The 23307-nt window shown below is 37.3% G+C and overlaps 2 protein-coding genes across 2 annotated transcripts; both read left to right on the top strand.

Annotated features, from left to right (window-relative positions):
- Nucleotides 1-1462: 1462 nt before the first annotated feature.
- Nucleotides 1463-9671, top strand: LOC149394512 (importin beta-like SAD2). The gene is made up of 22 exons (XM_089616931.1): nucleotides 1463-1829; nucleotides 1984-2119; nucleotides 2212-2299; nucleotides 2406-2561; nucleotides 2815-2977; nucleotides 3440-3624; nucleotides 3723-3896; nucleotides 3993-4138; nucleotides 4250-4373; nucleotides 4466-4646; nucleotides 5094-5253; nucleotides 5363-5404; nucleotides 5493-5611; nucleotides 5721-5919; nucleotides 6381-6512; nucleotides 6932-7035; nucleotides 7264-7443; nucleotides 7618-7757; nucleotides 7870-8009; nucleotides 8112-8269; nucleotides 8730-8856; nucleotides 8937-9671. Exons 1-22 carry the CDS (start codon nucleotides 1740-1742, stop codon nucleotides 9095-9097), a joined length of 3105 nt encoding a protein of 1034 aa, XP_089473057.1. The 5' UTR covers nucleotides 1463-1739; the 3' UTR covers nucleotides 9098-9671.
- A 3656-nt stretch (nucleotides 9672-13327) lies between these two features.
- LOC149394511 (histone-lysine N-methyltransferase ATX2-like) lies at nucleotides 13328-22425 on the top strand. Its single transcript, XM_089616914.1, has 26 exons — nucleotides 13328-13933; nucleotides 14174-14225; nucleotides 14315-14389; nucleotides 14518-14743; nucleotides 15261-15384; nucleotides 15504-15608; nucleotides 15697-15902; nucleotides 16243-16335; nucleotides 16424-16521; nucleotides 16728-16898; nucleotides 17219-17362; nucleotides 17759-17806; nucleotides 18065-18182; nucleotides 18260-18325; nucleotides 18410-18471; nucleotides 18586-18642; nucleotides 18735-18803; nucleotides 18934-19132; nucleotides 19561-19851; nucleotides 20012-20073; nucleotides 20156-20233; nucleotides 20471-20566; nucleotides 21003-21106; nucleotides 21177-21331; nucleotides 21415-21568; nucleotides 21838-22425. Exons 1-24 carry the CDS (start codon nucleotides 13488-13490, stop codon nucleotides 21319-21321), a joined length of 3135 nt encoding a protein of 1044 aa, XP_089473040.1. The 5' UTR covers nucleotides 13328-13487; the 3' UTR covers nucleotides 21322-21331; nucleotides 21415-21568; nucleotides 21838-22425.
- Nucleotides 22426-23307: the final 882 nt, after the last annotated feature.

Genomic DNA, 23307 nt, shown 5'->3' with positions numbered 1-23307 from the left:
GGAAGGCTATAAATAACCTTCCAAAGCCACTTCCAAAAGACACACCAAAAGTATCATTGCTTATTTATTTTTGAAATACTCACACACACACACACTCTCTCTCTCTCTCTCTCTCTCTCTCTCAATCCACTTTGCCTTTATATTATAATCGAGTTTGTCGAGAATTAGTCGAGCCCCAACCTGTATTCCCAAGATCGGGCTTAGAGTAGCGGCCCCGACATGAAGGTCGATGCCTCGTCCATAAGAGGAGCTCGACATAGAGATCAGGCTTGCGATGCCCAAAATCAAGCTTGATATAAAGGTGGGATCTCAGCCTCGGGCTTGTCCTAAATATAGACTAGTATCAAAAGTCAGGCCCAAACCTACACCTCTGAAGATCAACCCTAACATTGTCAGTAAGCCCTCAATCTAACTCTCCGGGCCATTGCGTCTTTGACCCGATCAACAAGTCCGACATACACCCCAACACTTAAAACTTGGTATGAGCCCGTGCCCATCTCCCAAGTATCAATCCTAAAAGATGCTACAACCTCCCCCTATAGGATGGGCCTGCTAGACATTCAATTTAGGAATATGCTCTGCCAGCAGCCAACATGGTCTGGCACTGGTCGCGAAGGACGGCCTCGAAAAAGAGGCATGAACTTCGACTTGAACAAATCTACACGTTGGACCCTCCTAGCACTAGGAACCAAATGACTGTTGGAGCCTTGACCTACGTGTAACATGTACATGGTGATCCATTTTCTTGTCGTGGACCCTCTGCATGCCCAATATGACTTCTCCACCTTGCTCAAACCCCGCAACTCCTCTATAAATACGCAACCCTGTCACGTGTCGATGTAATATTTCTCAAACCAAAACTCTGCCTCATTCTCTTATTTTATGGTTCTTTTCTCGACGGAGAAGAAAGCCGAGAGACTAATCTAAGCCGCTCTCACCTCAAACATAGCACTATGATTAATGTTGAGTGTCAGAGAGCGTTGAGAAAAACTTAACTCCTTCTCTTTTATCAAGTGACAAAGAATTTGGAGGATCTCTTCCCCAAAACAATCCAAATGCACCGAGACGAGGATTCGTACACTTTTACTACATGGATCATAGAGTCCGTCTATGGATAAAACAGGAGATGCAACTAAATACTAATCCAAATCGAATAATAACGACATAATCAAATAATAATTTTAATGGATGATATCCATTTATGTATTCCAAATCGTTTTGATAATTTATATTATGTTAAAGATGGCATAAATATATTTAAATTTAATGCACAACAAAAAGAGTTCTAATTTATTTTTGATCATTTTTTTATTCCCAAATTGGAAAGTGGCAACTCGCAGTGCTTATATAAGTTTATAACCCTCCTCGTGTGTCGTTTTTTATTTCACTTTCCCAAATTCTCTTTACTTTCACATAATAATAATAATAAAAAAAAGAGAGTTAAAAATCCAAAGAAGATTAAGGCAATGGTTTAGTTGAACAACCAAGAACAAAAACCCTAGTCACTGCTTTATATAGAGGAATCGCCTTCTCTCTCTATCTCTCTCTTTCATAAGCCCCTTTCTATATCACATTCGAACCTAAACCCTACTCGTAATCTCTCATTTGATCGGCTCCGAGTTTTCGGATTCCGATCGATTTCGCGATCGTCGCGGGTCTCGATCGCGGAACTACAAAACCGATTGTGTTTTTTTTTCGTTCTTCAATCCGAGCTTCGATTATTCTCGGAGAATTCGGTTATGGATCTCCAAAGCCTCGCTCACGTCCTTCAGGCGGCTCTCAGCCCCAATCCCGATGAACGCAAAGCCGCCGAGCTCAGCCTCAACCAGGTTCAAATTTTTTCCGTGGATTATTGTTTTTTTGGCCTTCTGTTATCGAGAGACTCGGAATTGACTTCACGGTCATTCGGTTGATTCCAACTTCCCAGTATTCTGTGCTTTTATTGAGTTTGAAAGTATTTGATTGATGTACTTTGATTTGCAGTTTGAGTTCACGCCACAACATTTGGTGAAACTGTTGCAAATTATAGTGGACAATAACTGTAACATGGCAGTTCGACAAGTGGCCAGTATTCACTTCAAGAACTTCATCGCGAAGAACTGGTCGCCGCTCGAGCCGGGTAATAAGCTAAAAGCTTTACTAATATTTTCTTTTGTAAAATTAATCCGGTTTTTGCTCATTGTATCGAATCGAATGTATGTATGTATGTAGACGAGCCGCAAAAGATTTTGCCGAGCGATAAAGAATTGGTCAGGCATCACATTCTCGAGTTTGTCACCAAAGTCCCGCCCTTGCTAAGGTATAGATATACACTGTTCGACAAGGATTGATTTTGTCATCTGTTTTGCTGTTTGTTTGTTCTTTTGTCATTCATGTGACAACGTATTTTTTTTTTTTTTTTGCAGAGTACAGCTTGGTGAGTGCATAAAGACGATGGTCCACGCGGATTATCCTGAACAGTGGCCACATCTTTTGGAATGGCTCAAGGTCAACTTGGTGCAAGATGATCAGCAAGTCTATGCGTCTTTATTCGTACTGCGTATCCTTTCTAGGAAATATGAGTAAGTGGCTTATTTTGATATCGCCGTTAGCTGAGTAATAGATGATTATTTTGTTCTTTGTTTAGGAGAGAAAGTTGTATGTTTGCCTTTGTGTCGAAGTGAGGTGATTGAGCCCCAGAAAATATTGATATTCTTGTGGAATTTCTCTATTGGTCTCACCTTCTTTTTTTATGCACTTTTTCAAAATGGAATCTCATCTACTTTATATAATGCATCGTCGTTGTACGTGATTATTTTGTTTCTTTGTTGTTAGGTTCAAATCTGATGATGAAAGGACCCCGGTTAATCTTATTGTTGACCAAACATTTCCTAGTCTCCTCAACATATTTAGCAAGCTTGTCCAGATTACCAACCCGCCAGTGGATGTAGCAGATTATATCAAGCTTATCTGCAAGATATTCTGGTCTTCGATATATGTAAGTCATTATATCGATAAATTTAGTTATGCATCTGATCTTGATGTCACACTGGCTGCTTTAACTGTTCTTTTGTTACTTGTAACTGCCTTTTTATTTTATCAATTTCACGAGCAAAAGGAAGATCTCTGCTATAAAAGCATATCGAAATAAGTGAAGAAGTGTTAATAACGAGTATTTTTTCATTTGCATGAAAGGAGATTAAATACGTTCCACTAAATTTAAGATCGTTTACCGACCTGACCTTGAGTTTACTTATGAAGGAGCAAACAGTTTCCTGTAACATATTCTTATTACTCCTGTGAACTTGCATAGGCTCTCAAGCGGACCTCCATGGTCTCTAATGTTCAAAGAGTCTTCATTGCACTATTCATAAATGTTTAAGGAAGCCTATATAGCATGTCTTTCTCGTTGGAGATTCCAAAGAAACTATATCTGATACCTATGTTAAATGTTTACCAGTTGGAGATTCCTAAGCAGCTATTTAATCCTGAGGTTTTTAGTGCCTGGATGGGCTTGTTTTTGAATATCTTGGAGAGACCCGTCCCCGTGGAGGGCCAGCCAGTAGACCCGGAGGCTAGAAAAACATGGGGTTGGTGGAAAGTCAAGAAATGGACAGTTCACATTCTAAACAGGCTGTACACCAGGTAATGCTCAGGTCTAGGACGAGCTGAAATTTAGAGGATTGTAAAATTTCTACAGAAAGCTAATTTTAAATATTATTGCAATATTATTTTATGCTCAGGTTTGGAGACTTGAAACTTCACAACCCGGAGAATAAAGCTTTTGCTCAAATGTTTCAGAAGACATACGCAGCAAAGATTTTGGAGTGTCATTTAAATCTGTTAAATGTTATTCGAGTTGGTGGTTATTTACCTGATAGAGTAACAAACCTAATTCTTCAGTATTTGAGCAACAGGTAATTCTCCAGTACTTCAAGCAGTTTTACTCATTGCTCTTTTTTACGACTCTGGTTCACAGTAATACCTGATCCTTTCTTTGAACGTAAATGCAGCATTTCGAAGAACGCCATGTATAGTCTGTTGCAGCCACGAATTGATGTCATTCTCTTTGAGATAGTTTTTCCCCTCATGTGCTTAAGTGATAATGATCAGAAGCTTTGGGAGGAAGACCCTCACGAGTATGTGAGGAAGGGTTATGGTACGTAAAATGTAGTACATATATATATATATATATATATATATTCTGAAATTGCTTATAAATAAATTTTGTAGGTGTGTAAACAGCCTTGTATGATTTCGTATTTTGCAGATATCATCGAAGACTTGTATAGTCCGCGAACAGCTTCTATGGATTTCGTAAGCGAGTTGGTAAGGAAACGTGGAAAGGAAAACCTCCAAAAGTTCATCCAGTTCATTGTCGAAATTTTCAAGAGGTATGCACACATTCCTTGTTTCTTGTCTCAAATATGTAATGTATAGAAAGGTTTTGCAATGGGGGTGTGATTTGTTTGATTTCATTGAGTAGATACGATGAAGCAGCCGTAGGATACAAGCCGTATCGCCAAAAGGATGGTGCTCTTCTTGCTATTGGAGCACTCTGTGATAAACTAAAGCAAACTGAACCGTACAAGTCCGAACTTGAGCGCATGTTAGTACAACATGTTTTCCCAGAGTTTAGCAGCCCGGTTGGACATCTTAGAGCCAAGGTTTGTTTAACTCGAGGTCTTTTTTATTTTTTTAAGACGGGGGCTACTATGTTTGGAAGTGAATTTTAAATTAAAAAATAAATTAACCAATAGACTGATTTCAATTGTATTTTTCTCCTTGTAATTTTTTGTCTTCAACTTTTATTGTCTTCACAATCATAAGACCATCGAAGAAATAATGGTGCAAAATAGCCACGTGAAACTAATTGATTAGCAAAAAAGCCAAAGTTATAAGAAATTAGCTAAGTATCCAAAATTATGTTGTCCAAGAAATTTACCAATGTAAAAAAATTTGACACTTGTTACTTGCACATGTTTTTTTTTTTTTTTTTTTTTTTTGTAAATTTTGGCTATTTCACTAATTTTAGACAGACCTGTTTTGCAAGTCAATTGGCTATATAGCTAGAGAACTAAGAACACCATTCTAACATTTGATGTGGATATCAGGCTGCATGGGTTGCAGGGCAATATGCTCATATTAACTTTTCGGACCAGAACAACTTCCGTATAGCATTACATAGTGTTGTAAATGGAATGCGAGATCCAGAACTTCCTGTTCGTGTGGATTCAGTATTTGCACTACGGTCTTTTGTCGAAGCTTGTAAAGGCAAGGATCTCTTATCCTCTCTCTCTCTCTCTCTCCTCATCGATTTGCAGCATTTAGCAACTCATTACCTCTCTGCGGCCAGAGTTCTGATTATTTGTTGAATATGCAGACTTGGATGAAATACGCCCGATTCTTCCTCAATTACTTGATGGTATGTACGCGGCTTATGAGCTTTATTTACTGTTTGTGTAAGTTATTATATTTGCGACTTAAAGTGAAAATCCGCGTGATTTCTACAGAGTTTTTCAAGCTTATGAACGAAGTTGAGAATGAGGATCTGGTGTTTACATTGGAGACCATTGTTGACAAGTTTGGAGAAGAGATGGCACCTTATGCCTATGGGTTGTGCGATAAATTGGTGAGTGTACTTCTAACGTATTACAGGGTAGTTAATAGAACGCTTAGAACAATTTTTTTTGTGTGTGTGTGTTTATTTATTTATTAATTTTTTTTCTTTCTGTTTTTAGGCAACCGCGTTCTGGAGGTGTATGAACACTGCTGAAGCAGAAGAGGAGGCTGATGATCCGGGTGCTTTAGCTGCAGTTGGTTGTTTGCGGGCTATTAGCACGATTCTCGAGTCAGTCAGTAGGCTTCCTGATCTCTTTGTTCAAGTTGAGCCGAATTTGCTTCCGATAATGCGCAGAATGCTGACAACTGATGGGCAAGGTTTGTCCGTGTTTTCTTTTCTCGTTTCCGCTGCTTAGTATTTTTGTTACTGGTATAATCGGTTTCCACATAAACATCTCCGTTACTCGGTATTCTGAAAATATGTTCTGATAGAGTATACCATTAGGATCCTGTAACAGTGGCTTGGGTAGAATTATAATCTACGGATTGGGTAAGGGAGTTTACATGTAGTAACGAATATGGATTTGCGCCTTGAAAGAGGAACCGGAGGCTAAAGTTAAACAAGAGTAGGTGTGGAATCTTAATAAATACAGTGCATGTATGATAAACGCTAATATGGATAACCTCTCTAATCAGCTCGGGCTTATAATATTTGTTAAAGATATATTTCAGCTGCGTTTAGGGGTCAGGGTCTTCTGAGGACTATCATGTTCTACAAAATTTGGAAGATCAAATACCTTACTATTTTTTCCTCCATTTTTTTGTTTCCATTGTGGCAGAGGTTTTTGAGGAAGTTTTGGAGATCGTCTCGTACATGACATTTTTCTCTCCTAAAATATCGCTCGAAATGTGGAGTCTTTGGCCATTGATGATGGAAGCACTGGCAGATTGGGCAATTGATTACTTTCCGAGTATGTACTAGAATATATCCATTTGATTACTGTCTTGTTCGAACATTTGTCATTTTCTTTTCTCTGTATATACTTTTTTTTTTTTTCCAATTTTTGTTCTATTTATCCTTAACTTGCTCTACCCGAGGTAAATATATTTCCTATTTTTTTACTGCACGGAGAGGAAAAAAAATACAAAAGTCTTGCCTTGTGTAACACTGTCCGCAATGCTGTGAACGTGTTAAGAGGCCATTCGGAACAAGTGTAAATATACAGCCAGCATTATAGGATGGATTTTGAATTGCCTTCCTCCCTCGAGCTATCTAAATGTTTATAATTAATAATTTAATATATAAAGATTTCTAGCTACTGATAAATGTATTGAATCTTTTTTCATATTTCAAGTATTATAACAATAGCCTCTACACCATGTCCCGCAGATATTTTGGTTCCTTTGGACAACTACATATCAAGGGGAACTGAACATTTTCTCACATGTAAAGCGCCCGACTACCAGCAAAGTCTTTGGAACATGATTTCTTCTGTGAGTACCAATATCTTCAGTCAGCCTTCAAGTGATTGCGTTCTTAAGTTTCCAGTTTCATATTGAATACTGTTTAAGGCCATTGGGGCATTAAATGGGAATAGAACTTGTGACTCTGTTTGAGGCAAATGGTCACAGGTTTGAATCCCAGGTGCTGAAAAGAAAAAAAAACCCTATTGTGATACCGAAGGTGCAATTCTGATATCTCGGTTTTCAATTTTTCTGCAGATAATGGCAGATAAAAACATGGAAGATAGTGATATTGAGTCAGCTCCGAAGCTCATACAAGTTGTTTTCCAGCACTGTAAAGGCCAGGTTGATCACTGGGTTGAACCATATCTCAGAGTTACAGTCGAGCGATTGCGGCGATCTGAAAAGCCATATTTGAAATGTCTCCTAATCCAAGTGGTAATGTCATTGCTATCTTTGGATTGATGTTCTTCAAAATTCCACTCTTAGCTGGATGATGTAAATATTTATAATAATAATCATTGCTATTGGTGTCTACTAAACACCCGTACTCTTCAAGAAGTCTTTTCTTATGTGTTGCAAATTATAATGTCTTTTTCTTTTACCCTTCAGATTGCCGATGCCCTTTACTACAACGCGGCCTTTACACTGAGCATCCTCCAAAAGTTGGGTGTTGCAACAGAAATCTTCGGTCTTTGGTTGCAGATGCTTCAACAAGTCAAGCGAAGTGGTGCGCGAGCCAACTTCAGGAGGTAAAATAATTACCCTATATATACTTTCTTAAAGTAAAAAAAATAGAGGGTAATGAAATGGGGAGATAGTCTTTTAGAAAAATTAACTTCTTTTTTCTCTAAAATGTTTCAGGGAACATGATAAGAAAGTTTGCTGCTTGGGATTGACATCTCTGTTGGCTCTTCCGATAAATCAATTATCAGGGGAGGCTTTGGAGCGCGTTTTCAAGGCAACCCTCGATCTCCTTGTCGCTTACAAAGAGCAAGTTGCGGGTATCTTTCTTTCACTGTCTTTTATGTTATAATTTTTTTTGTGTGTGTCAGAGTATAATGTGTGTTTGTGTAAAATTGCTGGGACTTTTTTGATGGGTCCAGAAGCTGCAAAGGAAGAAGCTGAAGATGATGACGATATGGATGGTTTCCAAACAGACGATGAAGACGAGGACGGTGAAGAAGGGTCTGACAGGGAAATGGGGGTCGATGAGGATGGCGATGAAGCTGAAAGCCTCAAACTTCAAAAATTAGCTGCTCAGGTCTGTTATTATATATATATATATATATATATACACACACACACCTTGTGTGATCTTTGTGTTTTTAGCTATATTAACGATGCTTTTGTTACGTTGCGAAAAAAAATTAAGGGATCATTGATTGAAGATTTTCGAGAACAAACATAATATAGGGTAGTTTAGCTGAATAGCCAATTGAAACAAATGCATTTGCAAAATAGCCAGAGTTTGTAATCTACAAACGATGTGCAAGTACGAGTTATCGATAATTTTTTTTCGACAGTAGCGAATTGCTTATATACAAAGTGTAGTGTCAAATATGTTTTTGACTACGTAACTTGGACTGTTTTTTTGCTTAAAACCTAAAATGTTTTGAAGTCTTGATAATCATGTTCCAAGATGTATACACATAATAAGCTTAATTTGTCATGTACAATAATAGTACTAATAATAAGCTTACTCGCAAATGGGTTGAAAACAGGCCAAATCTTTCCGACCCGCTGACGATGACGACGATGACTCGGACGATGATTACAGTGACGACGAAGAGTTGCAATCACCGCTCGATGACGTGGACCCTTTCATCTTCTTTGTAGATTCCGTGAAAGGTTAGTTTTTTTTTTTTTTAAATAACTCTGAATTTTTTTTTTTTTTTCTGACTAAGTGATTTTTGTAAAAAAAAAAAAAGTGATGCAAGCGGATCCAGCGAGGTTCCAGAGCCTTATGCAGACACTGGACTTCCATTACCAAGCTCTGGCAAGTGGCATCGCACAGCACGCGGATCAGAGAAGAGTCGAGATCGAGAAGGAAAAGACCGAAAAGGCCGTCGCCGCAGCAGCGTCCTCGTAGTGATTCTCTCTCGATCTCTCTCTCTCATCACACACGCTGATCAACGTGGCTAAAATTTTGCTCGTTTGTTTCCGTTCCAGCGTTAAGCCTGGATGAGCTCTTTTTTCCTTAAATTTTTTTTTAAGCTGAGCTCTCGGTTGACGAGATAGTTTTAGCCGGAGCTTGAGGTTGAGGAGTTTTTGGTCAATTTGCTCTAGGTAAGAGCTCTCGACCGCCTCGACGGTTTGTGTTTTTTTTCGGATTTATTATTTCGTTACACATCAAGGGAAAGGAAAACTCCATTAGATGAGTTAGGGGTTGCCATTTATTTATTTGTATGGTGGGCATAAAAATTTGTGGGTCGTAGGTGTATTTATTAATTTTGGGTCTCCTCGGGGGTTTTTTGTTTTTGTTTTTTTTTACTTTTTTTAAAGCCTTTAAAATTGATACTTGTAGTATTTGTTTCATTGGAGTTGTGATCTTTTATTATTTTATTTTTGTTCATCCTGCACAGAGCTTCTAAGGGTAGCTTTGTTGCCTTTGTAAAACATTTCGTTTTATCATTCATTACATATATTGTGGGTTCGTGGGTAAAGGGTTTTTTTTTTTTTTTTTTTTTTTTGGGTGTGCGTGCGTTTGTGTGTGTGTGAACTCCCATAAGAAAATACGGTTACATCAAAGAATATACTGCTATGTACTGCGCGACCATATATATATAAAAAAAATTAGAAGCGTTGGCGAAACCAAGTACGTAGAAAGAGAAGAGAGAAAGTTATGTGCGAAAGATATAAACGAAAAACGCAAGAGTACATAACGAAACAGATTTTTGAATAATTTTTTTTTTTTTTTGGTTGAGATCAGTTAAGAGGAGTGAAACGAAAGCAATACGTCAACATTATAACAAGAAAGAAACTGCCAAACTACCACCAAACATTATTTGCCCAAGTACTGTTGGAGATAGCAAAGCAAAACTAGATCGCATTACCTCCAAACTGTAATAGTAATAAGAGCACTGGTGGCAGAGCTATAATTTGTAGCCGGAGTGGGAGGACAAATTTGATTAATTTTATTCTTCTAAGTTGTCTAAAGGGCGTGTAAGAAAAAAATATTAGGAGGGGTAAATATGAAAAAAGTTATATTGTTTTGGGCTAAAGATGTCAAATTTGGGGTAAAAGTTGTAGGCTCTGTTTGGTAGGTAATTCAAAAACAGTTTTTGACTTTTCAAGTCATAAAAATAGAAAACAAAAAATAAAATTGATGTTTGGTTACAATTTCCTAGTAATATCATTTGAAAAATTTGAAAAGTACTGAAGTTGTTTTTAAAATATACAAAGAAAGTTGAAAACAATAAATCGCTGTTTTGTAAAACACTTTTCATTTCTCTCTCACCATATACCCTCTGCGCATCCGTGGCTCTAGAGAGAGAAAGAGAGCGTTCATAGCTCTAGAGAGAGAGAAAGAGAGCAGAGAGAGAGAGCGTCCGGGTCACCGCCGTGGAGAAGCCGATCGGTCGCCGGGTCGCCGCCGCGGAGAAGCCCTCGGTCGCCGGGTCACCGCCGCCGGCCCATCTTCTTCAATCACCACCAAGCCTCACCATCGCCGCCACCTTCTCTCTCTCTCCTTCTTCATCGCCGTGGAACGAACCCAGGCGCGCGACCGCCGAGCCTCATCGAGCACGCGACCGCCGTGAAGGCTGAGCCGCCGCGAGTTGGAGAGGACGCCGGCGAGTGAGAAGGTGAACGCCGGAGGGGTTCAATTCCTCCAGAAACGAGGTGAGGTTTTTTTTTTCCCGAATTGAAATTCAAGATGTTAGGGTTTGAGGTTTTGGATTTGGGGTTTTTCTTAATCCGAGTTGTTTATGAGCAATTGATTGAGGTTAATGGTTGGTGGAGCTTGATAATCAATGTTGATGATTTGAAATTTAGAAATTGAACTCGAATTTGATTGGGTTTTGTTGTTATAGCTGTGTGACTTGTCTTGGCTGTGTGTTTGTTGTGGTCGTGGGCTTGGTTTTGGCTGTGTGTTTCGGTTTGACTATGTTGTCATGATCTCTGAGCCTCGGGTTGGTTATTGTGTGTGAACGTTTTTTGTGTGTTAGCGTTTAGTTACTCGGATTCGGGTTATGTTTACTTGAATTGGTTCGGGTTTGAGATGTCGGGTTTTGGATTTTGGAATTGATACGAGTTTGAAATTGTGAAATTGACTCGTTATCGGATTCGATGACTTGATTACAGATTTGGACGAACGAGCAGGAACCGGCAGAGTCGAAGGCAACGAAGCCGGAGTTTGAAATTTTCAAGAAAAGAGTTATCATAGTTAAAGCTCGATAAACTCGTGAGTTTTTAAAATCGCTTAGTGCGTTTAAATGCTCTTGGATTTGATTATGTGATGTATTTCCTGTATTTAAATAAATAATTTATGAAATTGTTGTTAAATTTATGTTTTAAAAAAAAAATTGAGTTAAGAAACTGTTTCCATGTACCAAACAGTTTTCACTTTTCATTTTTTCAAAAAAAAAAAAAGTGAAAAATGTACCAAATAGTTTTTCCAGTTTTTTTCAATTTCTCAAGAACAAAAATGAAAACTGTACCAAACAGCTTTTTAAAAACAACTACAAAACAATTTTTCAGTACAACTACAGAAATTAGAAAACAAAAAACAGTTTGAGTTAACTACCAAACACAACCGTAAATTTATAAGGAGCGGGTAAGAAAAAAAAATATTCAAGAGGGACAAATTATATAATGTTGGGCAAAAAAATATAAAATATTAGGGTAAGGAATTTAATTTTTTTTATTTTTTTTTAATTTAGGGATACAAATTTTATTTTTAAAAGTTCAGGGGGAATTGACCCCCCCGGACCTTAGCTGCCTCCGCCCTTGGCTATATATCTGATATGTAAGCATACTCACATGTATGGTGTGGGGCCCACTTTTGTGAGAGAATCAATGATATTTATCATTTAATAATAGTTAGTGATTAAGGGTAATTAGTCTAATAGCTCAATAGTTCACTATGCTTTTAAAAAATAGCAAAAATTTCATTTTATTAAAAAATAGCTAATCTGACTGAAGTAGATTAATTAACTGACGTTAAATTAATTTATTTAGAAAAATAGCCCATCAGACCGAAGTAAATTAAATTTATCTAATCTAGTAAATTAATTTACTTCGGCTTGGTGAACTATTTTTTTAAATAAAATAAAAATTGGTTAAAATCTTAAACGAAGTTAGAGAATTGACTAGTTGCAACAAATTCTTACATGATTAAGGTCGAGGAGTAAATTATATCGATTTTAACTAGATATGGTGATTATTGAGTCTTTCCAATATCGTTAGCCGAATATATATATGCACCTTGAATAAAACAACATGCAATGCTTTTTTTTTTAAAAAAAAAAAAATCACAAAAAGCAGAGAAAAAGATCATTAATTTGATTCTTTTTTTTGGGTAAGCTTGGCCTTCCTCCCCGCTCTACTCTCCCTTTGCTGGCTGAGTTCAATTGTTGTTTAGAGGCTTGAAAATTCGATTTAACTCTCCAAATTTGTATTTATTTATTTAAGCCACACTTAAATCTTTACGATATATTTTTTAGTTTATAATACTTCTCGCTTGTGGGAGAAGAAGATTAAAACCAAGACATGAACATTTGAAGGACAACATACATATTAGTAATGCTGTTTATAAACCAACAAGTTTTAGACAATGTTAACTATTATAGTTGTTAACAAATTATTTTATCTAATATATACATACATAATTTTTTTGCTGTTGATATCGTAGCATATTTGTGATGCTATTAAATGTTTCTAAAGCTTATCGATTTACTAATAATATCAAGACTCTTAATCAGGCTTAGGTCAAATCCGAAGTCTTTATCTGCATTTCTTAATCTTACTAATAGTTAAGAAGTTACGATGAATTACGATAAATTCACTAAGATACGATGAATTATGATAAATTGTTTTAAAATATGTATGGATAAATTTTGATCAAAAGTTTATTTCTTGATATTTTACAAATAGAAAGTCTATTCTTTGTTCAAGAGTTTTTATTTTTTATTTTTTATTTTTAAGGTAATTCGTCCAAGTGTCTTACTTCATGAAATTTCTGTCCCTCTATATATATGTGTTATGTTTTATCAAATATATATATATATATTTATATATATATATATATATGTGTATGTGTATATTATATAATATTAAAAGATTTCTCTCTCGAACTCGTATGGGGTGAGAGAGGGACTTAGCCAGGAGGCGGGAAACAGGTTGTGTCTTTGTTTTATTTGTGCGAAATAAATATAAACATAAAAACAATTCTCTCTCAACTCTCTGCTCTCTCTCCATAAACAAAACCCTAAATTGATTGAGTGCTCGGAGAGATAGAGAGAGAGTGATAATCGGAATCCATGGCATTCCCTCGGGAAGACCGTGACGACGGAGAGCTCACCGCCGGCGTCGACCTCGGCTCTCCGCTCCGGTACGTTCCTCTCGACCACGTCTACTCAGCAACCTCGAAGATGGCCAAGCCCCGCAGAGTCGTCCTCGGCCTCTGCGCCGTCGACGATTCCGACCGAAATCACCGCCGCCGGTTGCCGCCGATCGCTCCCCGCCCTCAGATCGTCAATGTGTACACGCGCCGCGCCAAGAGGCCGCGCCACGGCGGCGGATCGCTCTACGAGACGCTGCTCTGCCGCGCCGACGCCGGCGCGGCCAAATCGGAGGGGCCGAGGCTGAGGGACTGCCGGAGTTACGACTTCCGAGGGAGGAGCGCCGGGAAGGGAGTGAAGAGGAAGAAGCCGAGCTCCGATGGGAAGGTCTCTTCGGATTCCGCTGCCACTAAGAGATGGGTTAGGTAACAAGTGTGAACCTTTTTAGGGTTTCGATTTTGCACTCTCATCGTTGGAAAACGGATTGTATTGAGTTTTAGTTATAGTCTGACTTGAGTTCTTGACTTTAAATTGGATGATTTAGGATGAACAAAAGACATCCTTTTTGCCCCTGTATACATATAAAAAGTAGTGAATGGCTGTTTGGAAGAGATGGTGAATTATTTATCGTCAATAACTTTTAATGTTTTTTTTTTCATCCGCAGTTTGAGCTTTGATGGTGCCGATCCACAGTCATTCGTTGGGTTGAAATGCAAGGTAAGAAAGCACAATACTTGTTGTGTAGTTAGTTTTTCACTCTGGTTGAAGCTTTACCGCGGAAATTCATGGAAGCTCGTTGAGTACAGGTTTATTGGCCACTTGACGCGGACTGGTATTCTGGCCGTGTTTTGGAATATGATTCCGAGACTAATCAGCATCAGGTATATATAATCATTGACTTCTTTTTCTTCTATTCTTGATCAATGTGTTTTTTTCTTTTTCTTTCTTTTTTGTAGCTGTAAATATCAGAGAGGATTACGGGGCTGACCTTTGTGAAATAAAATGCCAGGTTAAATATGAAGACGGTGATGCAGAAAAATTGGCTTTATCAAGCGAGAGAGTTACATTTTACATATCTCGCGAAGAAATGAGGATACTGAACTTGACTTGTAATCTTACTGGTGTGGAAAACGAAGTATGTGATTATGATTACGATGAAATGGTTGTCTTGGCTGCAAGTTTGGACGACTCCCAAGAAGTTGAGGCTGGGGATATTATATGGGCGAAGCTTACCGGTACGTAACAGACAGTTTTACATCATTGTTTTGGCTTGAGTGATAGAAAGTGTATTCACTGTTTCATGTCACTCTCTCGCTTACTCTTAAAACCTTATACCATCTTATGGAAAAACATGAATTTAATCACACTCAAGGTCTCGGTGTAACTTTAATATTATTACTGTGGGTCTCGGTGTTACTTTGTAAGATAAAATATATGGTTGACCATATTTGTTCACCATTTTCTTAAATTGTTGCCGCTAGTCCCCTCATCGTTTTGTTGTTGTTTTGTTACTGACTCTTTAAAACGTACGCCATCTTCAATCCTGAATGCTCAAGGGGTGTTATTTTTATGATCTTATTCGATCTCCAACAGCCAGAAATTTTAAAAGATGTGTAGTTTGTGTCTATTAGGAGGACTAATAGTTTAGTTTTCCTGAGCTTACTAGTTTTTCCTTCTTCTTTAAATACTATGCATAACTAGTGTCTAGCTCTAACAGTCATCGAAAACTTATATTAATTGGTTTCTTTTTAGGTCATGCTATGTGGCCAGCGGTGGTTATAGATGAATCACTCACTGTTGACCGTAAAGGCTTAAGCAAAACAGCCGGAGGAAGATCAGTTCCAGTCCAATTTTTCGGTACCCATGACTTTGCAAGGTTTTTTTATTCTTTTAAATTTATTTTTATATAGGACACATCCCACTTTCTTCTTTCATTTTTCTCATGACACATCTTTTTAACCTCATACATGGCGTTTCATTGGTTTTATTATCCAGAGTAAGAGTGAAGCAGGTTATCTCATTCCTCAGAGGACTTATTTCTTCGTTCCACCTCAAGTGCAAGAAACCACGATTTATTGTAGGCTTGGAAGAAGCAAAAATGTATACACAGTGTTATTCTATCATGGATTCATTTCCTTTAGTGAGTGCGCTGATATCTAAACGGTTCTTATATCTTGTGTTATGGCAGGTATCTGAGCGAGCAAAAACTTCCAGAAAGAATGCTAAGGCTGCAAAATGGAATAAATGTCGATGACGTTGATAATGCAAATGGAGATGATGATAGGAATGCCGAGTCAGGCGACGATTGTGCAAGAGATTTTATGGTCCAAGGAATGTTGGAAGGTCTTCGGACTACTCCGTATGTTATGGGAGATCTGCAAGTGATAAGCCTTGGTAAGCTTTCATCTGAGTTTCACCCATGTTTTATGAGGTTCGGACAACTTGTCAACATTGCTGTTCCTCTTTCAATTATACTCATGTTCACGCACCACTTAGTAAAGATATTTTGAGTCCCAACTGTGTTTTCGGAAGCAGTGTATCTTTTAGTGTTCTCCAATTGACTCGTCTTTTGACCTCTAGAAAAAAAAGATAATGAGTCATTTGTCAATTCACTTTTCTTAGGTTTAGAGAGACCTTTGATTTTCATCTGAAATGATTCAAGATGTTTGTTAGTTCAGTAACTGGCTGTTGAAATTATAGTTTTTATTTATTTATTAGCGAAATCTCTCTGCAGGAAAGATTGTTAAAGACTCGAAATACTTTAACGATGATAGGTTCATTTGGCCTGAAGGATATACTGCTACTAGGAAATTTACTTCAATATCAGGTATGTTAACATTGCATTTATACCTTGTAATTTTTTTTCCCTCACACTGTTGTATCATTGTGTTTTTCATAAACTTTTGTGGTCGTAGATCGAACTGTGTGTGCTACATATAAGATGGAAGTGTTAAGAGACGCAGAATTTCAGAGCAGACCTCTATTTAGAGTAACACTGGATACTGGAGAGCAGGTTGTCTGCTGCTACTGCTCTGATGCATTTATATCCTTTCCATCACACACATTCTATTCTTTTTCGTTGATATCAGGCTCTCTATTACGATTGCTCACTCTCAATTTGTGTTGATGTTAGTTGGTTTGTGAGCCTGAATGCAATTCTATTATGATGAATTTTCTATGTATAATGTATGGATAGTGATTTTATTTCCTTCTTCCCAGTTTAAAGGATCCTCTCCGTCATCTTGCTGGAATAAAATATACGAAAAGATGAGGCAATTACAGAATGGTTCTTCTGATGATTCTCAAACTGAAAAAAGAGTAGAAGCCACGTGCAAATCAGGCTCCTATATGTTCGGTTTCTCCATTCCTGAAGTTGCAAAACTTATACAGGTGAAATATTGTGAGAAAAGTAGGCGGCTAGTATTTTGATGTTCTATCCTTTGAATAGGATTGTAATTATGTTGGAATTTCTAGTTATCTCGAGGTTTTTCATAATATTTCAGCAGCTTAATAGATACTTGTATAATTTATTTATTTATTTTGCCCATCCGGTATTTGTTAAGAGGTCATAGGTTCAGTTATTGAAGGTGAAATAATTCCTGTTGTCTTGTTGAATGTGGTCTTGTCTGTCGTTGCAATGTATGTATTGTTTTTCATTTCTTGCACACCACTATCTCTGCATCTATTATAATTCTCCTTGGCTTTAACAGGGATTATCAAGATATGCTCTATCTTCAAAAATGTCCATGTCCAAATTTTCCTCTAAAAGATATCGAGACCTACCCAATGGCTATAGACCCGTACGTGTCGACTGGAAAGACCTTGATAAATGCAGTGTTTGCCACATGGACGAGGTGAAAGATAGTTGGTCTTTCTTTTGGGAAGTTTATGTTCAAGTCTGTTTTGCTGTAGTGCAGTCTAATAATTGTTTTACTTTTGCCCTTCTGGAAACTGGCAAGATCTTGTTGGTCTTATATTTTAATTTCATTGCCTTTCTTGATCCCAGTGCGTCTCCCGTGTTTTACTTATTTGTATTCCTCTTAATCTTTTACCAATTGTAACCTTGGTTCATCCGTGAAATAGGGTTTATCTTCTTTTTGATTACCTAACAACTCAATCGATTCATTTCTAATTCTTAAAAGTTTTTCTGTATTACCCTAACTATCCAAGTACCTGAATTCAGAACATATTTTTTTTTTGTCAATTCATGCCACCACTGTTTTGCTGATTGAGATTGATTTGTTTTGCAGGAGTACGAGAACAACCTTTTCCTGCAGTGTGACAAATGCAGAATGATGGTACTGTTCCTTATAAGTAATATTTATCTTGCCACACTAGATATAGTCGCTATGATAATTATTATTCACTCGTATTTGTGGTAATCCGTACTATCAAACAACATTTTCTGGTTGGTTTGTCAATGCTTTAAAGATTGAATACATTCAACTGTTTCATTGAAAGTGTAAATATGGCTAGTTACCTAATTATTTGTTTATTTATTTTATTTATTCTCCGTTTCATTGTTGGTTTTGCGAATTCATTATGTCGTTTTCTAGGTCCATGCACGGTGCTACGGAGAAGTGGGACCTTTCGACGGCGTTCTATGGTTATGCAACTTATGTGGCCCAGGGGCTCCCGAGTTTCCCCCACCGTGTTGCCTCTGTCCTGTTACTGGTAGTTTGAAAAAAAATTATGTTTCTAGTTTCTTTAAAAGCTCATAGAATTATAGTGATACTTTTATTTTTCACTAGGGGGTGCTATGAAGCCTACCACTGATGGGCGCTGGGCCCACTTAGCCTGTGCAATATGGATTCCAGGTTCGTACTATCACATTACAGTTTTTACGATATTTAGTCGATAATTCTGTTCACTAATAATGATACCCTAATTTTTTTTTACAGAGACTTGCTTATCAGACGTGAAGAGGATGCAACCGATTGATGGTACTAGTAGGATCAGCAAGGTATTTATTTTGCACCCACAAATTTTAAATTATGTTCTTTTCCCACAGATCCCTTGAGTTATCAATTAACAAATTATGTTCCCTCATTAATCCATCTTCTTTGGACTCAAATAGGATCGGTGGAAGCTATTGTGCAGCATTTGTGGAGTTTCTTATGGAGCCTGTATTCAAGTGAGGCCTCTTATAATTTAGTTGTGATCATTATGTTTATCACGACCATCCACATAATATTTAGAAATGTCCAAATATTAATTCCCCCGCAGTGTTCGAACAATTCTTGCCGCGTGGCTTATCACCCACTTTGCGCACGGGCAGCTGGTCTTTGTGTCGAGGTTTGTTTTCATCAGTTTGCACATTTATGGTTGACTGACTCGTTTTGCGTCTCTGTTGGTTCCAATATCTCTCTGGTCGGTGATACAGCCAAGCATGATTATGCGTATTTACTATTTCCATTTTCTACAGCTTGAGGACGAAGACAGACTTCATCTTCTCTCTTTTGAGGACGATGAAGAGAATCAGTGTATTCGTCTTCTTTCCTTTTGCAAGAGGCATAAACAGCCATCTAATGACCGTTCATCCGCCGAAGATCGAATTGCACGAACTGTGGGTCAAGTTTCAGAGTTCTCCCCTCCAGTTAATCAATCTGGATGTGCTCGAACGGGTATGTTATGCTCAATTCTACTACCAGTGCATATGATGTTTTAGAATGTATTTTCCTCTTCCATTTGTTATTTTTGCCTTATGGGTTTCACCTTTCCCCGAGTTGTGAATGTATATGTTTTTCCACGTCAATAGATTGCAAATACATGGTTATGTCTTAGGGGGAAGGGTAACGGTAACAATGAGTTGTTAAGAGGTGGTTTTCGAATAATTTGTACTATCGCAGTGATAGAATCAGATTACTTTAAGGCATACAAATTCGTTTGGTAGAGTTGCGGGTCTCCCGATTATCCTGTATTTTGTACTTTTATCATGAATACTAAAGGTTTTCTTTATCAATACGTGACGTATTTATTTCCCAAAATAAAAAGAATTGTTTCAAGGTTTGTCTAGAAGAAGGGGTAAATGTTCCGAATCGTATTTATGCAGAGCCATACAATCAGATTGGTAGAAGAGGTCGGAAAGAACCCGAAGCCTTAGCTGCTGCGTCGTCAAAGCGTTTGTTTGTACAAAATCAGCCTTACTTAGTCAGTGGTCATGATCGCAATTTGTTTGATACAAACTCACTGCCTTGCAATGGAGTTGTGGGCTCTAAGCTCTGCATCAGCCTCCTCAGGAAGAGTCTGTCTCCTCCACTTGACACCACCACCAATAATATACTCTCCATGGCAGATAAATACAACTTTATGAGAGAGACTTTCCGCAAGAGACTGGCTTTTGGTAAGATCAACGGGTGGGATTATTACAATATAACACTTATGGGATATATTTTGAATTCCTATGTATAATTACAATCCAAGACCATGGCCCATAAATCGATTATCATATATATGATAAAGTCTGCTTCTTTTTGACCTTGCAAGCATTGTGGTTGCAACAGGGAAATCAGGAATCCATGGTTTTGGCATCTTTACAAAGCATCTACATAGAGCAGGAGACATGGTAAACATTAATTTGCAACTTTTGCAATATAAGCCTTTGACACAACATGATATCCCCGATAAATGACTAGCTGTCTCTCCAGGTGATTGAATACATTGGCGAGCTTGTCAGACCGCCTATTGCTGATAGAAGAGAGCGGTTTATATATAACTCATTGGTGGTAAGTTGGGCTAAATTACCGTTGCTATACTGGTAATGAAGAGGATCTATAGAATCTCAATAATAAATTTGGCTGTATTCACTACATTACTATCAAGTAACTGATAGACATACTGGAAAGATTCTGTATTTTGAAGCTTTGGAGTATTTCCAAAGGGCTTGGCACATCTCTATACTTAAAACATTCTCTTCGCAGAAATTAAATAATGTATTTATCGAGTGCTTTTACAATTTACAGGGTGCTGGGACATACATGTTTCGCATAAATGACGAAAAAGTAATTGATGCCACAAGGGCTGGAAGCATTGCTCATCTTATAAACCATTCTTGTGAAGTATGCTTGTTTTCCCTACTAATATATATATATATATATATATATATATATATATATATATATATATATATATATATTGCTCGCCTCACCCTATCATTCAATGTCAAACACACAAGCTTGGTTCTTCAGTTAGAAGCTAATGTTTATTTATACAGACATTGGGTACTCGTTAAAGCTGTTTTAAAATCTCTCTTTCCATCTTCTATGTAGACATAAAGTTTTCCGGAATATAGTGGCAAGCTTGATTTTTAAATAAGGCGCAAATGTTTCATTACTATAAAAGACAATGATTAATATATTTAAATAGTCAAAATTGCAACTTTGAGGAAAACATACCCAGCTGCGTGTCCCACAAAACAAATGTATCAGACAAAAGATTTCCATTGAATATTGAATCTTTTGTTACTTACCTTACACCGCACCTTTTTGTGTGCAGCCAAATTGCTATTCAAGAGTTATCAGTGTAAACGGGGATGATCACATAATCATATTTGCAAAGAGAGAAATCAAAGAATGGGAAGAGCTCACTTATGATTACAGGTCTTTTCTCGAAGCCCGAAACACATGCGAACCTTCTTGGGGCTAAGTTTCTTCCTTACTGACATTGCAGATTCTTCTCAATCGACGAACAACTTGCTTGTTACTGTGGATCCTCAAGATGTCGGGGTATAGTGAACGATGTTGAAGCGGAAGAACGTGCGGCGAAAAAGCTATACGCTCCTCGCAGTGAATTGACTGAGTGGAGAGGGGAATAATGATAAAGAGGTGACCACTCTTTGCACTGATATGATCACTCTCGTCCTCTCTGCACAAACTCGCGACCAAGCTAAGTTTATGTTCTCTTGCAGTTATAATAATCTCGATGGACGGTCTTAAACGGAGAATATACTGACTGATACATTGTATTATTGCATTGATATCAACCATTGGATTGTTCTGTTCAGCGGGTTCAAGATGAAGAATTGGACTTCATCTTGAGGCGTCTTTTATATGCTTTCTGAGGTATACATATATGCAATAATATAAATATATGTGCGAGTGTGTGTTTTTTTTTGTTTTTCATTTTGAGTGCTGGCTAAGGATGCAAATCTTATCTTGAAAAATCGTTGATCATAAGCTGTAAATGTATTTATCTCATTACGTTAGCCACCGAGATTTCAGTAGCTTAACCTGTTGTTTTTTATTTTTTTATTGCTAGTCAAGCAAATAATTTTTTTTACGATACTTTTTTTGAGTTGTGCGCTGATATTTATTTGATTTCTTCCATGCAGAGCGAAACGAGTTGCTTTACAACGTTAAGAGTTCAGCAAAACACGGTTCGGCTGGTGGTGAGAAACAATTTGTTCAGAAATGTCCTTTTTTGGCCAAATGTGAATAGGATTGTAGAGTTGTGGATTTCTTAGCTATTTTGTCAATCAAGTGGTTCTGGCTGTTTTTGTTCCTAGCTCGTGCTCCTTGGTTTGAGTGTACAAGTTTGAGATCGTATCAGAAAGAATATTGGGTAGAGTAGTCCTTGTTTCATCAACCTGATTATTTCTTTTGGGGTCAACTTAAATTATATGAATACATGTCTTATTAGGCAAAAAAAAAAAAAAAGGGAAGAAAGAAAGATAGACATGCATTGCGACCTTTTGTTGTTACCATGTTCGTTTGGCGGGGTATTAGAAAAGAAAATTTGGATCAAATATATGGAGAACCACATAGAATTGAATTTCGAACTTGGAAAGTTAGCTGTGTACTTTTCAATTTTCGGACAAAACTATTCATAGGCTTAAAAAAACTTTTGCTCACATCTGCCTACAAATCTCTTGTAGGCCGTTCTTGTATTTTTGTAGATTGATAAGTGAGTTTTATACACATTTGTCATCTATTTGTAAATTTGATTCGAAGCGAGTTAATCGTTTCAATGTTGTCCTCTTTGGTAGTTTTTAGGTTTTTAACAAGTTGATAACTTATGGAGGCTTGTTCTTCACATTCTTCAACACTTTTATTCTCTTATGTTGTTAGTTATAAATTCCTTTATTGTTATTTATGTCTAGCTAAGTTCTTATTATGTAGTTGGGATTGACAAAAGAACGATTATTGTTCTTTTTTTGGGCTCAAGAATTGCTCTTTCCTACTTCCATTACATTGTTTGCTTGATTTCGATCTTGTTTATAGTATTTTCAATGAATTGCTACCATTGATTAGTTTCTGTAAGTTTGGAGAAAGAAATACTTTTGTATATTTCATCAACAGCATCTACATTTGTAGTAAGATAAAATAATTAAGTTAAGAAATACTCTAGCCTATAGAATATGAACTAACTAACTGCTAATACTTATCTAATATTTAGTAAATAGACAGCTAATTTATCTAACTACTAATACACGTACACAGTTTTCTACACTCCCCCTCAAGTTGATAAGTATATATCATACATTCCCAACTTGGTTACGAGTAAATCAAACACCGGTTTAAATAATCCCTTAGTAAAAAATATCAGCTGTTTGATCCTTTGTGGATACAAATGGTGTGTACACAATTCCAGCTTCAATGTTCTCCTTGATGAAGTGTCTGTCCACTTCAACATGCTTGGTCCGATCGTGTTGTACGAGATTGTGAGCAATGCTGATAGCTGCCTTGTTATCACAATACAGCTTCATAGGCAGGTCCATCTCCATCTTCAGTTCTTTGATCAATCTCTTGATCCAAAGAATTTCACAAATTCCATTAGCCATAGCTCGAAATTCTGATTCTGC

Source organism: Urtica dioica, chromosome 6 (assembly GCF_054948205.1).
Source record: "Urtica dioica subsp. dioica isolate 48M chromosome 6, U.dioica_male_clone48M_v1_H2, whole genome shotgun sequence".
NCBI lineage: Eukaryota > Viridiplantae > Streptophyta > Magnoliopsida > Rosales > Urticaceae > Urtica > Urtica dioica.
The sequence above is the reverse complement of the archived record's forward strand: the minus strand, read 5'-3'. Positions and strand labels throughout refer to the sequence as shown.

Coding starts and splice junctions, on each gene's coding strand:
- LOC149394511 (XM_089616914.1), top strand. CDS start 13,488: ATGGCATTCCCTCGGGAAGACCGTGACGACGGAGAGCTCACCGCCGGC. Junction 15,609..15,696: donor GGCTTGGAAGAAGCAAAAAT/GTATACACAGTG, acceptor GTGTTATGGCAG/GTATCTGAGCGAGCAAAAAC. Junction 15,903..16,242: donor TCTGCAAGTGATAAGCCTTG/GTAAGCTTTCAT, acceptor ATCTCTCTGCAG/GAAAGATTGTTAAAGACTCG.
- LOC149394512 (XM_089616931.1), top strand. CDS start 1,740: ATGGATCTCCAAAGCCTCGCTCACGTCCTTCAGGCGGCTCTCAGCCCC. Junction 5,254..5,362: donor TTTTGTCGAAGCTTGTAAAG/GCAAGGATCTCT, acceptor TTGAATATGCAG/ACTTGGATGAAATACGCCCG. Junction 5,612..5,720: donor ATGGGTTGTGCGATAAATTG/GTGAGTGTACTT, acceptor TTCTGTTTTTAG/GCAACCGCGTTCTGGAGGTG.